The 17,172-nt window shown below is 40.3% G+C and overlaps 1 protein-coding gene across 1 annotated transcript in view; it reads left to right on the forward strand.

Moving 5' to 3' along the window:
- The first annotated feature begins 2,073 nt into the window (after positions 1 to 2,073).
- The window catches only part of LOC149275706 (voltage-gated potassium channel KCNC1), a 33,812-nt gene continuing 18,713 nt past the window's right edge, over positions 2,074 to 17,172 (forward strand). The window contains exon 1 of the mRNA XM_089504393.1: positions 2,074 to 2,643. Coding sequence (XP_089360519.1) covers positions 2,074 to 2,643 — 570 coding nt within the window. The remainder of the gene's footprint in view (positions 2,644 to 17,172) is intronic.

The raw sequence follows: 17,172 nt of genomic DNA on the forward strand, positions 1-17,172 counted from the left end.
TGGGAGGCTGCTCCACTTACCTACCACCCTCTCAGTAAATTAATACTTCCTTACATTCTATCTGAACTTCTGAATTTGGGTTAACCAAGGGACTGGTAAAAATTGCACAATGTAACCCATGATGACAGTTACAAAAAAAAATTTATTTTTTTTCTAATAAAAATTCTGATTGTGGTAGAATTTATATAGCAGTTTTCTATACATTCAGATAAATAATTTGGATTTAACCCATTCCTATCTTCTCATGTCTAAAAATTGTGTAGGTTTTTTTATATGATCGTAAAAATGTTATTAATATCTATTACTTGAGAAACAATAGAAAAGTTAAAGTATAATTATAAATTAATTATACTTGGATGATTATTATTATTATTGTGGAACTGGAGTGCATTCACAAGCAGAAACTGTAATATTTAGTACAAACATGTGAAATTAAAGTTTAAAGCTAATAATGTCCCATAATAGTCATAAATTTGACAAAAACACATCTTGTTAGGCTATGAATTAACCCCTTAGTGTGTGAAATCACTGATCTCTCTTGGTATCTCTCCTGTCTGAATAAATGAACTCCCACTCTTACTCCTGTGTTGGATTAGAGTGCTGCCTGCACTAGGACCCAAGTGAATCAGTCTTTCTTAGAAGCAACAAGGCAGCGAGCATGCGCAGATGGTGTGCTCAGGGACCTGCTCGCCTGCCTGCCTGCCTGCACATCACTGGATCCCAGCGTAAGAAGCAGCCCGGGGAGCAGAGCCTCTGAGCAGAGCCTGGGAAGTGACCCCGCAGAGGAGACACCGGAGGGAGGCGCTGAGGAGCTGTCCTTTTAGCACCAGCACATCCAGCACCCAGTGGGGAAATGTGTGTCCAGAAGCTGTCTATCTAACACCTACTGGGGCAGATGTGTGGCCAGGAGATGTCTATCTAACACCTACTGGGGCAGATGTGTGGCCAGGAGATGTCTATCTAACACCTACTGGGGCAGATGTGTGTCCAGGAGATGTCTATCTAACACCTACTGGGGCAGATGTGTGTCCAGGAGATGTCTATCTAACACCTACTGGGGCAGATGTGTGTCTAGGAGCTGTCCATCTAACACCTACTGGGGCAGATGTGTGTCCAGGAGCTGTCCATCTAACACCTACGGGGGCAGATGTGTGTCCAGGAGCTGTCCAGGGGCAGATGGGTGTCCAGGAGCTGTCCATCTACCACCTACTGAGGCAGATGTGTGACCAAGAGCTGCGCTTTAATCACCAACTGAGACAGCTTTGGGGTCAGTAGCTGTCTTTTTTTTTCTTCAGACCGACAAGCAGCAATTTCACCAGGAGCTGTCCACCTGGCACCCACTGGGGACTAAGTGCTGCGCTGCTACCTTTAACGGAGACAGCTTTGGGGGCAGGAGCTGTCCATTCAGCACCACACCGGGCAGAGCTGTCACCAGAAGCTGCCCTTTAAGCTCTAACAGACCCCGACGTGGTAAGAAGGACTATGAGGACAGGAGCTGCAGGCATCGGGAATCCCTGCACAATGTGAGGTGAATAGACAAAGAGTGCAGGAGGAGAGAGGAGGAGAGACAGCTTCGTGTTGTCAGACTGGCTGTGAGTCCTCTGTAGAGCTCCTCTTAGTCCTGGCAACGCCATTGATTTTTGAAAGAGGGTCTGGATTACCTTCTCCCCCCCCCCAGGAATTGCATCTACAGGTATAAGGAGGGGGCTTCATCTGTGAACAAGGAGGAGAGGTGGGATTTTTGCAATAACTGGACCTGTTACACCTTATTTACCAATCCCCATTGCTAAGCCAATGAGATCCCAATCTGCTCCTGCAAACTACCCCCCCAGAGATCTGCAAACTGCCAGACCCTGGGGCAGGGGCTCAGTGCTGTTTGGGGAGCCTCATCTCTTCTGGAGCTGAATGCCCTTGTGGAGACTGTTTGCCCTCCCTGCCTCCTTTTAGGGGGGAAATCTGTAGCTCTGAACTGTCTTGGTTATTTTTTGTGGTTATTTTGTATTTTTAGTAGCAAAGAGGTGAGATGCTGGAGCTGATGAGTGAACCTCTCACGAGACATGCCTAACAAGAGACATGGGCCAAGGGGACGAGACAGATCGCATCGTGATAAACGTGGGAGGGACAAGGCACCAGACTTATCGCAGCACCCTGCGCACCTTGCCTGGCACCAGGTTGGCTTGGTTGGCAGAGCCAGATGCCCACAGCCACTTTGACTATGATCCTAGAGCTGATGAGTTCTTCTTTGATAGACACCCTGGGGTATTTGCCCACATCCTGAATTACTACAGGACTGGCAAGCTGCACTGCCCAGCAGATGTGTGTGGGCCACTCTATGAAGAAGAGTTGGCCTTCTGGGGCATTGATGAGACAGATGTGGAACCTTGTTGCTGGATGACCTATAGACAACACCGAGATGCAGAAGAAGCCCTGGATAGTTTTGGTGGCGGACCTGTGGATAACAGGGATGATGATGGGGATGTAGATGGCACTGGAGACTCAGGTGATGGAGAAGAGGAGCTGGAAATTACTAAACGATTGGCCCTCAGTGACTCCCCAGATGGTAAACCAGGGGGGTTCTGGAGAAGATGGCAACCTCGAATTTGGGCTTTGTTTGAAGACCCCTACTCTTCTAGATATGCAAGGGTAAGACGTGTCAAGGATCTCAGTTCACTTGCTTCAGTGACACCTTTGAAGGTCCAGAGGAATCTGAAGATTGACCTCTTGGCTTCCAAAGGTCTAAGACTTTCCCTTTTTGCTGTTTTTCCATTCTTTAATGATGTGTGTTTGTGACCTCTGTACATAAGTGCAAATAATTCACTATGTGAGTGATTTATCTTCACTTTCAGTGAGAGTGTAGGTAGATACACCCTTGGTGTGACCTGTAGATGCTGTCATTCCTAATGCGGAGGGTGGGTGATGGTTGAGAATCCAGTTAGATGTCTCCTGCATAGATAACATCTCTTACCACAACCTTCATGGTCCAGTGACAGAGGTGCTCCCATGATGAACATAAGGACAAATAAAGCTGGTATTAGTTATTGACTATTTTCTGGAGGTCATTATTGGTGAAAAAGGTAGGACACAAGCTACATGGAGTCCTGAAGGACATATATTTTAATAAGGCACAGACAGGGATACACAATCTGGTTTATTCCTAGAGAAATGTGTTGCAGCTTCACTTTGGCAGCTGAAGAAGTAAACATATGTTTAGTGGGTGTTTGGAAGAATTAATTATTCCTTAGTCTGTAAAGTTGCCAGGTAAAGTCACCCTTTATAAAGTGAAGAGTCTCATTTCTATGGAAAAAATGCCATCTTTCAGATAATCAGATAGAATACAATTGGCAAAAATTAGAACAGATACATTGTTTCCCTGCTAAGACCAACAGGTTAACATATAAACCAATGCACAGACCCATACTATGGACAACCCCTGATGGGGTATGGTGATGTGACCCATCTTCTATTTTTGTTGATATTCTTTCAGAAAGGAGCTTGACTAATTCAACATGATGGCCAAAAACCAAGAATTTAACCCATGAAATCCCTGACACCAGTCTTTAATGATATTTAAATAGGTGTCAGCTGAAATGAAGAATTACTTAATACCTAAATGTATGGCTTAAAAAAATCTAATTAGTAGAGTTTGTGTTCCAGAACTGCATATATTATACAATCTCCTTCAAGGTTATTCATTGCTATATCTGCCCTGGGTCCTATGATGTAATATGGTCCCTCTTCTCGATATATTCAAGTAATTTAGACTTTTCTTTTATAGAACAATTTTGTTTAATTTTTTTGGCGACGAAAGACAAGAAGAATTATATATATATATTTCGCTCTAAAGTCAACAAGCAAAGCTCTCTCTATTCAACAGGATTGTAAAGGCAGTAGCAGCGATGTACCATCTGCCCTTGAAAAAAATGTCTTCCCAAACAAACATAGTCATCTGTACATTCTGCTCCTAGAAATATTGAATTCATTCTATAGAGTTTAAGAGAAAAAATCCAATAATAATCCATTTCACCAACTAATATATCGTTTTATTGGGGTTTTTTTCTTCTTCATTTTATCTATTTATTAAAATGTAAAATATAATTAGGACAAAGGTCAAATATTCAAATTCTGGTTTCTACAAACCAAGCATAGATCATAATTTAACATAACAATACATTTGTGGAAATGTTTCTAACAATATTGTAGAATGAATATAATATGAGTTAGAGGACAACACGAAAGGTCTACCATATAACACAGCAGCTAGGACAGCACGTATGGCATTCGTTTGCAGGTCAAAACACAGTTTCTAAAGAGGAGGAGATGACAAATGTACACATTAACCATTTCACCAAAAAAAACCACAAAATAATTAAAAATATATATTTTTTATAATATTTTTTTTAGTACACTTACAAGGAAGACATTTCCCCCAATACATTATGTTTAAAAAATCCCAAATATTTATTCCCAGTTTTTTTTATGTATAATGTTTGGAAGACAATGTGTTACATTATATGACAAATGCATAACATTACATTTTTTAGTATATGTAATATATCTTTTTTTTATAGAATAATTAATGCAAAACAGCTATCTTTGATAAACAAATACAATCAGATTCCGGTGTCACGATTTATATGATTGTGTGGGGTTTTTTTTTTTAATTGTAAAATACTTCACTTAACACCTTCTGCTAAAGATTTTTATCAATGAACCTATTTTTATCTTCCTCCATTTCCACTCTTCCTTCACACTCTGACATGAAGTCACAAGGGCTGTTTTGCTTCATTGTCATTCATACATTCATAAAGTGCACTAGTTAAAAACCACTAAGAACAAAACCGTAAAAAAAAACAAATAAAAAAACCAAACATTGAGTTTATGTAACCAGGGCAGGCTGAGTGCCGGAGGGCAACGGTTCTACAGATAATGACTTCATCGTAAGAGGTCATCTTCATCTGAAAGGCGAATGCAGTAAAGTCTATAGATGATGAATAAGCTATTCAGAGACAGACCCATCATCTCCCATTATGTAATCTCTTTGGCCAAAAGGCTTGAAAATAAGCAAAAGGAGCTGAGTTGGTCCTTGTTACATAGTAGCGAAAGTTTGATTTTTATCTCTTCTTGGTTTATCTTGGCCCTTCTAATTTGTATGCATCCATCTCAATACCCCTAAAGTTAATTTATATAGAGTCAACATCTCTTTATGCCAAATGTAAAGACGGAGAGATAGAAGAATATAAAATAATACATGAACTAAGGAGGACCCTGTTTGAGAGGGCCACATGTGACACTCAATGTATGGAAGGGGTATGGGGTCGAGCGCTCTAAATCCCATTTATTATCCTGGCTCTGCTAAAATTTAGAGCCATTGGAGAAGGGTATGGCGGTGTCAATTTCCATTTATCTAGTGAACCCAAGCAGCAGCCCAGGCCTCCTTGAAAATAATTGCATGAAGAGTATTTAAGAATGGCTGTTAATCGAAAGACTTCCTTAAAGCCATTAACAGGTCAGGGAGTCTCTGGGTAGATATATTTTAACGAGTAAGAGATAATTAGACTAAGGTCTAATACTAATAAATTGCAGTAACCATGGGATAGACATACGGCTCCTGAATCTAAGACGAGACCAACGACTGATTAATGTTTGAGTCTTTACAGCAGGAGAAACGGGCGACTAGGCGGGGGCCGAATGGGGCCGATCTGCCGGCAGGTTCTATGTTTCTACTACTACTGTTTCTACTTAAAGCATATATTAGGGACTGGAGATGTTCCTCTTTCTGGAAGGCTAAGACGTTGGGAAGGTTCTTTCTGGATCATTGGGTTGGTGAACCTGTTCGAGGTGCCATACCTTTATCCATAGTCATGTAGGCACACGATGGGTCAATCACGGAAAGCCTGGAATAATATTTTCACATTCAATACTTACCAAATCTTATGTCGTAACCTTTACAATGTCCTCTGCAACATATATAACCAGATTGGAATTAACGACAACTTTATCACACCCGGTATATCCCAATAGTAATAGAATATATTAATTGTAAAACCAGTATAAATCTGCATAAATATCCATATCAAAGACCCGTAACAATGTTGTCAGCAGCTGCTAAAACCAAATCCGCAGCTCAACTTCACTGATCGTCTGATCACCAGGGAAACCAGTTTCAAAGAAATAAATAAGATAAAACACCGGAGAGTTCTGCCTTACTATTGGCTGTGCAGCAATCACGTGATACGTGTAAAACGTAAATGATAGAATAAATATGTTTGCTACTGGTGGAGACTACACAAGGATTTGCAGACATGAGCAATTCCGTCTTGTGGATCGAAAAATGTGGAATTCCACATTTTACAAAATTCTAATTTACCACCATTTTTACTTAAATTTGCCCAATCGTCCATAATAATAGTCCCCTTTTTTTGCTTCTCTATCTCAACCTAATTTTACTATTCAGTTTCCAGACGTTCCATAGGGTTAGAAGAACTTAAGAGTAAGATTCGCCAAATATCATGGAGCCATTTACAGCAAGGGCAGTAAAATTGAGGAATCCACCCTCAAATGAAGTTGGGTGCGCAAGTTGAAACCAATCTTTTAAAATAGAAACATAGACTTCTTTGCCCAAAGTTATAATGAAATTAATTGCATTTTTGACTATTAGGTCGTTTTCCCAGTTTCCGACAAAGCTGTACATTTTTAATCATGGCGCGACAACAAAAATTATATTTGGATTGGTTAAATTTAATGGACGACCGCCTTTTGTCAAAATAACAATTAATTATGCAATAATTCTATATCACGTTGAGCCTCCTCCTTTCTAAACGTTATCCCTACATACAAAACATTTTTTTTTTTAAATCCTCATCAATGTCCTACATGCGGGTCTCAGGGTGGAACATTTTATGTTAATTTTGTAAATTTTTCATTGAAAATTTTAATATTTAAAAAAAAAAAAAATACACAACACCCATGTGCCAAATCTAAGATATCTAAGATAATGGTCTAATTTATGTCATCGTTATGCTTTTAAAATCCATCTTGGTAAAAACGACGTGACCTTAGGCAAAAAATAAAATAATATTCAGAAATCAGGAACATTCCACATTTGGAACCATAAAGTATTTTGGGAAGGTAACAATGTATATGTAGATGGGGCTGAGTAGTAGAACGCAGAGAAAGCACACTGCATTTAATGAAGGCGTTCTTTTTTTTTTCCGAGGGAGTGCATCGAGCGTGTTACTGCAGTTTCCATAGCAACAGATCTCTCGCGCTTCAAGGCAACCGGAGCCCCTGCATAAAATTCTCAGCAAATTAGTAACACACAAATGGAGATTCTCCTTACGCGTTATTACCATAAATATTTACCGCTCCTCACCCCTCTGCTCCAAATTTTAAACAGCCGAGAGATGAGACAGCTCATCCTACGGGATTTAACGTTAGCCCCAAAAGACCCCAAAAAAGGGTTAAATCATACACTGCTGTATGAATTTGGAACAGGACACCATCCTTAATATATCCAAATATTAAATTCATGTGTTTAGTGCTTTTATGCATTTGAATTTAGTTGTTTATTTATTTATATTGTATTTTTATAATATTTTTTCCAAAAATAGCAAGATCCTTGTGGCTTTGGTAAACCAAAAAAAAAAAGTTTTTGGGTCAATATATAACTTTAAAAAGTTTTTAAAGTAATCAAAGAAAGTTGCTTTTATATAGGTCATTCTGCTTTTAGTTCAACAAGAAAAAAAAATTTATTCATTGTTTATTCCAGAGGTTAACATGAAAAGTGATAATTTACCCCCAAAACAAGCCTATTTAAAGTCAAATCCCACGGGCTCTCAATTAAGTGAATAAACAATATTTAACAAAAATAATTTTAAATTATCTTATGGAAGTTGGAGGCTGGCAGTCTCCATCGATCATCGATTGATTGTAAGAGATAAATTAGCTGGTATTGTATGTTGAATTCTTGTTGATTTGGATAGATTCCAATACAAATTATCAATAATGTAAAGTATTGTGAAGGGCAAAGTCATTTTTCCTTCTAGTTTCAGGAAATGGAGATGAGATGGGGAGAATGTCATTGATCTTTGAGAAATTCTATATTTTGATGAGACGCCTTCAGTAAATTAAATGTACCAAATTCAGATTGCTGAACAGAATTAAAAATGAAAAAAGGGAATAAGGGTCCATTAGACAGACGTTTCCAGGGAAATGCTTCCACGGGCAAAGTACTAAAAACCACTGAGCTAGAAATAAAAAAAAAAGACGCGTTGGGTATTGATAAGAAAATCTAATTTATATAAAAATAGCAATGAGCTTCACCGGGATGCACAGGGAAAAAATTGTCCTTTTATTTCTCCAAAATATGTCAAATCAGCTTAAACGTCTCAAATAAACACTTTTTGGCCCCAGTTTGAGGCCAAAACAGCAGCTTCAACATGTTGGTTCTTCAAAAACCAAATTAATTTGCTTAAAGGGACGGCAGAGCCTCGTGGCAATTAAGCCTTAAAGTAAAAGCAATGGACATTTCTTGTCTAGGAAATCACGTTTTTGCCCAGACTCTGTAGCTGAACCCTGAATTTAAGAACCTGTTTGCTCTACAGAGAGAGAAACGAGGTTCAGAAGAGGTACAAAGAAAACAAGACTTGGCTGAGGTCCATTTGGCGGGTATCTGAGCTGAACTTCTGACCCCTCGTAGATCTTATCTAGCTTACGCCAAAGTTGACCCAAATCTGGTTTCTGTTAAAACTCATTTTAGGGACTTTTCATTCTTAAGCTGCAACTGTAGACTTTCACGATGTCCTTGGAGGACATATTGGAAGTACGTGAACATCCCAACTGCGTGTCAAGATAACTATTGCCTCTGCTCTGATCTTCTTCCATCATGAGCTTCATCAAAGATCTTCCGTAAAAAATGATAAGCTGCTTTTCTTTCTTTTTACCTGTGATTGACGATTAAAGAGGTCTATAGGCTGGCAAAGTAACTCATTACTGTTATCTAAAGTTTCTCCTGTATATATACATAAAATCAGTAAAAATGCCTGTATCGGGATAAAACATAAAGCGAGGAGCTCAATGAAGAAGCATTAAAAATCTATTCAGTTCACGGGCTACCATGGTTACGTGTAAGTATATTTTCACCAGCACGGCCTGGTCTTCTTCCACTTATAATGAACCGGGCCAAGCCAGCCATTCTCGGCAGTCTTCTCGGCATGCGTCAGACCTTAGAGCTCATCGGTGAGGAACCTAAGCTTGGGCGACTCTGAATAATGGCCAAAAAGCATGGAAAAGTTGGCTTTAGGAAACCAGCACTTTTTTTTAGTTAACAAAAGCATGTTTCTATTGACCAGCCTGAATGCACTTGACGCGAACCATGCCATGGGCACCAAGTCAACTTAGTAGTAGTTCTAGGCTAGATTTGTAGGGTGACATATTTTTGTAGCCCACAGAAGGCAGATGATAGGAAGTGTTTACCGAGCCGACGAGTAATGATGGGGAATGTTTCTTCCCCAAAATACCCAATGCCCTATAAACATATGCCTCTAGTACAATGAATATAAACACTCTGGGTTGTCTTAGAACTCAAACATACACAGTGTGGGATCAACAAGAACCTGGTATCTGTTGGCATTGATTCTACGTCAACCAGCCAAATGCTTGGGACCTACTTGAGGTCCAAAAGAGAGAAGAAACATGGAATGTTCTGTAAATAGGCCGCGGCACGAATGCATTTCCAGCACTCAACTCAGGTTCCAGGAAGGGGTTAATTTAAGTTTTAATTATTTTACATGCTCAGCGTTTAAAAAAAATAAAAACATTTGTAACATAGAAAATATACGGTATGTAAGTGCTGAAATGTTTGCGTGAAGCATATCCTGTCCTAATCCCTCCATAATGCTCCATAAAACGCTCCATTTCCCCTGCTGACCGCACTGATACTCTGAACTCAATCAATGTGGAGGATATAGTTAAGTGGAAATATTCTTACATGCAATGTTAATGCAACGTTAAATAATACATCGCCTCAGCTACCATCAGGATTAATCAAGCGAAAGTGTTGGACTTTCTGGACTCAAAGGAGATCCCAGAGAACCTTTAAACGGCACTCATCACTGTTAGTAAATAGATAATGGGTTGCAACTAAGCAAGAAGTGAATGCTCGTTCTCACTGTACCTCCTCAGTACGGAATTCAATCGTGGGAAATATATAAAATCACCTACAGCTAAGGCAGGGAATTAGTGGGGTCAACTACAAATTTTAAGTTTACTTGGAGGGTGGTAGATGCGGAGAGTAATACAGTGAGGGTATTAAACATGCATGGGATAGGCATATGGCTCCTGAATCTAAGAAGAGACCAACGACTGATTAAGGTTCAAGTCTTTACAGCAGGAGAAATGGGCAGACTAGACGGCAGATTCTATGGGCCAAGACAAGGTTGTCCGTTATCACCCCTACTTCTTTCTATAATGCAACACTTTATTTGTGAAAAGATCTATTTTATACTCTTTCAAATGAGAATTTCTTTTTACATGTTTTGGGGAACAAAATGGTCTTCACCCTAAATGTATCTCCCAAATAACACAAATGTAGGATTACTTCTGGGTTTTTGTTGAATACTAGACTTGTGCATTCGTCTTCGGGCGAACATGAAAACGAACACGAAGAGTGCGTTTTCGTGTTCGTTCCGAAGACACGCCGAACAGAAGACAGCGGCGGTAAAACGTAGGCGAAGACGAAGACACACACCACGAAGATCTTCGTGATCGTCTTCGTCTACCATTCTCCCCCCCCCCCCACTTGGGGTTTTAAAAGTCTGCACGAGCGACTCTGTTGGTCGCTCGTACAGACTTTTAAAACCCCAATGCTGCAACTTACCCTGCAGATGCCACTGGTCTCCCTCCCTGTTCAATTAGTTAAATGTCCGTACGAGCGACTTTATTGGTCGCTCGTATGGACATTTAACTGATAGAACAGGGAGGCCAGTGGGATCCGCAGGGTAAGTTACGGCACCAGGAGTTTAACAGTCTGTACGAGCGACCCTATTGGTCGCCAGCAGGGGGCTCGTCTGCCATCAACCAATGGCAGACGAGCCCCCTGCTGACGACCAATAGAGTTGCTCATTCGTACATTTAAACTCCTGGCGCCAGAGCTGCGTTAACCCCGTATTAACCCCTTAACCGGAAAAAACGAAGAAAAAACGAACACGAAGAATGTCCACGAATATTCGCCCGAAGAGAAGATTTTTTCCCCCCGAAGACGAGCGCGAAGACGAACACTTAGAGCCCCCTGGTGCCCAAGTCTATTGAATACCAATTCTGGGTAAAACCAACCAACTTTAGACCGAACCAAACCTTGACATTCCGAGGCTTCTGTATGTTGTTTCTGTTTTCTTCGAATTTCCCCAATTCCGAAATGAATTTGCAATAATATTAGTGTTTGCCATGAAACAGATGAAACGTAACTCATGAGGCCAGACTGAACGCCCCTTGATAGTCATTAGCAAAACGTGCGACGGCGCGTTATATTATTACATTCTGTAATGTATCAAAGCACGTCGCTGGTTTTCTGGAGATACAAACATGTGACGACTGTTATTTAGCAGGACTGCCTATGGTGAGAACGATACCAAACTGTGAATTGTATTTTCCCGTACGACGTGCAGATTAATGTGTGGCTTGTGGCTGTCCTTAAACAGCCTCCGTGGAGCGTGGATTAGGTTAACATTGCGTAGTGAATAAACATTGATTATAGTGAATTCTGAATACAGTCGCACCACCTGATGTGTTTTAAAGCCGGTAACACGAAGCCTGCTGTCGAGGTGCGTGCTGGCACGGTATTTTTACCATAGATCTGAGGGCGTGAGATCGGAGAGATCTGAATGAGAATATGGGTGAAAATGTACGAGAAAAAGATAATGTAGTAAGGATTTCAAAGAAAATACATAAAATTTATTAAATGTATCTTTCTGGCAACTTGAGCCTAACGAGCTTGTAGAAGTAGAAATCTATGCTCTATCTAGGGTGACACATCAGGGTTTGTAACAGCTTCATGCTGGACCGATCATCTTAGAGGGAATATTGGGTTAGAGCTGCAGAATTTGATGGTTCTATCCAAAAAATGTTGCGTCCCCATCTTTTGGTATTTTTGGTTCCATGTATATTAATAAATGGGTGCTTGCGATAATTTGCAGCTGGATCGCTTATCTGGGTTTTTTTTAAATGCACCCCTTAGTAATGGCTGCTTTATCTGCTTTCTCATCATGTGAAACACGTTGGGGGAACCTTGTGACAAATATGTTCTTTGGGCGCCTTGCCCGGGATTGTATTCCTTCTCCATGATATGATGGGATACTTTCAACTCCTGGATTTCATGATTTTATTCAGCGGGTATCGTACTTTACATTGTCAGGAGAAGAAAAGTGAAGGTGATTGTTTCTTGTAAGGTCACAGAGCATTACCAGGTCCCCGTAATTATTCTTCTGGGGCCACACTTCCCCAAAAAAGGGGATTTGTAGCCCCTTTTCCTCTCTGGCTAGTGAAACCAAGATCAGATCTTCGTGGTCCTTCTCCAAGGAGAGGAGCAACCGAAGTCTTGAAGGTAAAGTTGGAGGCCAACCAACCTGCCCCACCAAAAACGCATTGACGTATCCAGCTCCTGGGTGGTATTTCTAGTGTGTACGCAGTCCGTGAATACACTCGATGACACGCGGTGACAAGCGTTCACAAGCAGAAAAGTGCCCATCACAGCTTCAGCCCAGGGTATAAATGTATCCATCACCAGCGCATAGACATTAATAAACCGAAACCCTGATTTAAACAGGATTCCGCTCAGAAATATTCCTTCGACAAAAAATAATGTTAAACAGAACAGAGAACCGCAATGACCCAGAGCAAATCAAACGGCTTCCTGATGGTTTTCTTATGTTCAGTTTTAATGTAATTTGGGAACCTCCTTGACCTTAAGAGACATTTTAAATACTTCTCGACACAGCGTCCCTTTAGAAAGGCTCGTCGTTCAGATTCTTTTAATGGGTCTTCAGGGGAGATATTTATTACAGAATAGGGAACGTTTGCCAATATCCGTGAGTTCGGTGAAAGCCACCGCTCCCGAGCGCGGCACAGATCTGGCTTGCAGAATCATTAAATTTTCAGAATTTGGAGTTCAATCGGCATTTGTAACAGATCAAAAAATATAATTTTTTTAATACATGTGTTTTATAAAAACATATCTTCTTCTGCGTGGCATAAGTGCTAAGGGGGTATTACAACCAGGCAAACATTGCACATGGGCAATTAATCTATGAGAAATGTGCACCGGTATATAGGAACGTTAACAATTAGAGTTGGGCGCTGGTGGAACATTTGTGTTCGTTTTCGGGGGGGGGGGGGATTTTCTTTGTATTCGAAATCCGTCCGTCTTCTGTTTGGACAAAATTCCTGCAACATTTTCTCTTTCGGAAATCCCATTCGTCTGTCCGTGTTGCCATGGAAATAAGAATTAAACGTGTAGTAGAAGTTTAATTAAAATGGCGAGGTTCTCCTCCTCTTAGTGTAATAAAATGGCGGCCGCTGTGAGCACATTTTACTTTTCTTTCGCCAATGTTGCATTTGTTTGTTGGTTATTCGGACAAAATGGAAGAAAAAATTGACAAAACTGTAAAATTCGTCGAGAAAACGCAAGTCTAGTAACAATTACATGGGGCCTGGTGGCTTGTTCATCGGTGGTATTGAGCATAGAAAGTTATCCTTTGATAATGAGAGATGTTGTCTTTATAGAGTAATTATATGGAATGGGGTATCCATCCACGGAGAAATCTTTCTGCCACCTCAGAGGAGAGGAGACATTTGTTTTATCCTAAGATGTTCTCTGTTGACGATCACATGGATCTCCACAAACCAACCATACCCTGCCAGTTAAATTTAATCAATTCCTAGGTTCATTCCTTTTAATATCATGTCCCTTTCCAACAGATGACCTCATTAACCACATGGAATCTGTTGACGTTGTAGAAATACATTGTAACATAGAATGAAAGGCGTTGTTCTCTGGATATTCCTTTGGATGAACATGTCCTGGGATAGTAGTCTGTATTGGACATGGATTCACAAGCCCACCCGTACACCTCGCTTCTAACGTAAACAGAGACTTTGGTGTATCTGACCACCAACACGTTTGATCTCGTCTACGCATCTTACAGTAGCTCGACACATAATTTGACAGATGAATTGTAAAACCGATAGATTTACTTACAGCATGACAAAACACTCAGGTTCGTTTTAAAAAATGATGGTTTGGGCAAGCTACCAAGTACCGAACCACAGATTATTATTGTTTTCAATGCCAGTTGCTGCGCTGTTACCACGCAAAGTATTTTTGGTCGAAGTAAAGGCCGGCATTCTGTATATAAATGGCAGATGAGCTTCTTGTAAAATATAGATAATAATGATAATAATATCCTGAATCTAAGAAGAGGCTAAGGACTGATGAAGGTTTGAGTCTTTACATCAGGGGTAGACTAGATGGGCCGAGTGGGTCTTATCTGCCGTCACATTTCATGTTTCTTTAAACAATTGTCTTCCTTGTTGGAGGTAGCTAGATAAAATATCTACCAGCTCCCTAAAATGGGGGGTTATTTACAAAAGTTGAAGTTGCGTTGAGTTGACAGTTGAGTTCACTCAAGGAAACTTGACCACAGTTTGAGTCAGTTCAACGCAAGTCAACACTGAGCACAGATAGAGCTGCTATCCTCAAAGTCTTTGTCCTCTTAGCTTGGGGTTCAACACTTTGTTTCAGGGTGAAGACCTGGTGGCATGTCCTCCCAAGGGGACAGCAGGACCGACAGATTGGCATTATAGTCCCAAACCCTATGCCTAAAGGGTTGGCCATCCATGTGGATTGAGTGTTGCCTTTTCCATGCTCCATGACACCACCTTGGATGGCGTTGAAGTGCTTTTTTCTTTAGACGCGTCTCCTCATGCCTGATGGTAAAAAGATGGTCTAGTTTCTAAATGCTCACAATGAATCGGGATTATAGTCGTTTAAAGCAGACATGGAGGAAGTTTATGTGCTGCTGGACGGTCTTTGTCGAGCTTTCATATGGTGTCAAGTTTTAAATGCCCAATACGGCAATCCGATAAAGAACTCATCTGCTAATGGGCAGTGTTATATTTCCAAACTCTATCTAATTTTACTGGGACATACGTTATTAACTGTAAAATTTACCAGGATATAGGTGATTGATATGGGGCTAAGAGTAATGACCTTCAACAAGTCATCGAATATCTGTCTGCACCATACTCGTGACTCTTAAAACGAGGTGTTAATTAAACCTCATTGTTCAAACTGAATAACTATTGAGCCAAACAGCCCAACAATAACTGTCTGGATTTTCCAACAAAAGAGCAGCTTCTCTTTCCGGGCTGACGAGGCATTAAAATGCCCAGTAATTGCTTTATTCTGTAATAATTTCTCTTGTGAAGCTTGTGAGTCATCGATGACAGAGAAGAACCAACAATACTTGTTACCGTTTTCAAAAAACGTTTGGTTTTTTTTGCAAACTAGAAAGCATTTTTTTTTATCCAATCGAATGTTTATCTCTCAAGCTGACAGATCTGCTGTCGTAGCTTTTAAAATGTAGATATGGAGAATGGGATATTCTAGGTTCTAGAGTATTTTTTTACAAAATGTTTGTACTTATATTATAGTTATATCTGACTTACAGTTGTCTAGAAAATACACAAAATACACAACATTGAATTTTACAAAATACTGTTGTATAGCTGATAAGGACTGATAGCTGATAAGGACTATATCAAGTATGAGGATGGTGAATAAGTGGAACAGCCCCCCAGCAGAAGTGGTAGAGGCTGATATAGTGAGGGAATAGACATCTAAGACAAGACCAATGACTGAATAAAATCAGACTTGATGGAGCCAAATGGGTCTGATCAAACTCTCTTTCTATGTAATATAAAAAAAATATTTGACACTCAAAGGCTAGTAACAAACTGCGGGTATTTAGAAGTATCCAGCATCTTTTATATTTACAGTGTCATTATGGGTTAATATAATAAAAAAAATGCATCTAAGTGATCCTGCATCTTAGATGATATAGAGTTCCGCCATTTTCCTCTGACTGGCCACGCCCCCACTGCTTCACATCCCGCTGATATTATCGTTGATACGCTTCTCGTTACTATGGCGCTCACATCTTTCTGTGGATGTCACCAGCTTAGCTCTACGTGTTATTCTATGAAGGTAAAAACATTAGCTTTTTATAAACCCCGAGGGGTAGAATGCTTTAATAAGTAAAATTGGCATTAGAAGCACGGCCCCCAGTGACGTATCCCTAACAAGGCCCACTAGCCTCAAGCATAGGGCGGCAGGTCCGGGGGGGGCACTAATTTGCCAGGTAGGGGGCATATCCCCCTCCAGGGCAACCAACCCCCCCCCCCGCTGTGCCGACACACAATGGGCCAGTTACAAGGGAGACTGGCCTATGTAATCAATGGAGGCTCAGCGCATTCTCCACAGGCTTCACTAAAAGGCAAGAGATGCCAACCACGGAGGTGGAGGGGACTGAGGCCTAGCGGCGCCACTGAGGCCCCATTTGCTATATTGTAGTCATGTGACACAAGGAAAAGGGCCAAGAGTGGGGCTTAAACATTGTTGACAGACCAAAACACTTCATTAGGCATTCATTTGATCTATATTATAAGCATCTAGAATGTTTCTTAATAATTATTTTAATAATAATATATATATAGATTTTTTTTTTTATGGCCATATATTACCATTTTTAAATTGAATTAAAAAAAATCTTTCACGTTGATTAAATTATTCACAGAGACATCAGCTTAGATAGTTCACATTTCTTTCTAGAGTTCCCATTCTGGATTTCAAACGATCTCTTCCAAAGACAAAAGATAAATTAATCTTCTTCAGTCGCACAAGATCTTAAACGGAGGCCACCGAGAGAGCAGAGAAAACTAATTGTATCCGTTACCGTCACCGAACCGCGGATTTAATTACTTAAATACTGTCCTTTAACGGCATAAAGCGAAACCTCCCGTATCCAAAAAGGGTCCTTTATCTCAAAAACCTAAAGGGTCGAAAAGTTTGTTTTTCCTAAACGATGTGTTAATAATTAATTATGGGTCCTCCGGAACCAC

The sequence above is a fragment of the Sceloporus occidentalis genome, unplaced genomic scaffold, assembly GCF_023333645.1.
Source record: "Sceloporus occidentalis isolate IW3139 unplaced genomic scaffold, rSceOcc1.0.p SCAF_270, whole genome shotgun sequence".
NCBI lineage: Eukaryota > Metazoa > Chordata > Lepidosauria > Squamata > Phrynosomatidae > Sceloporus > Sceloporus occidentalis.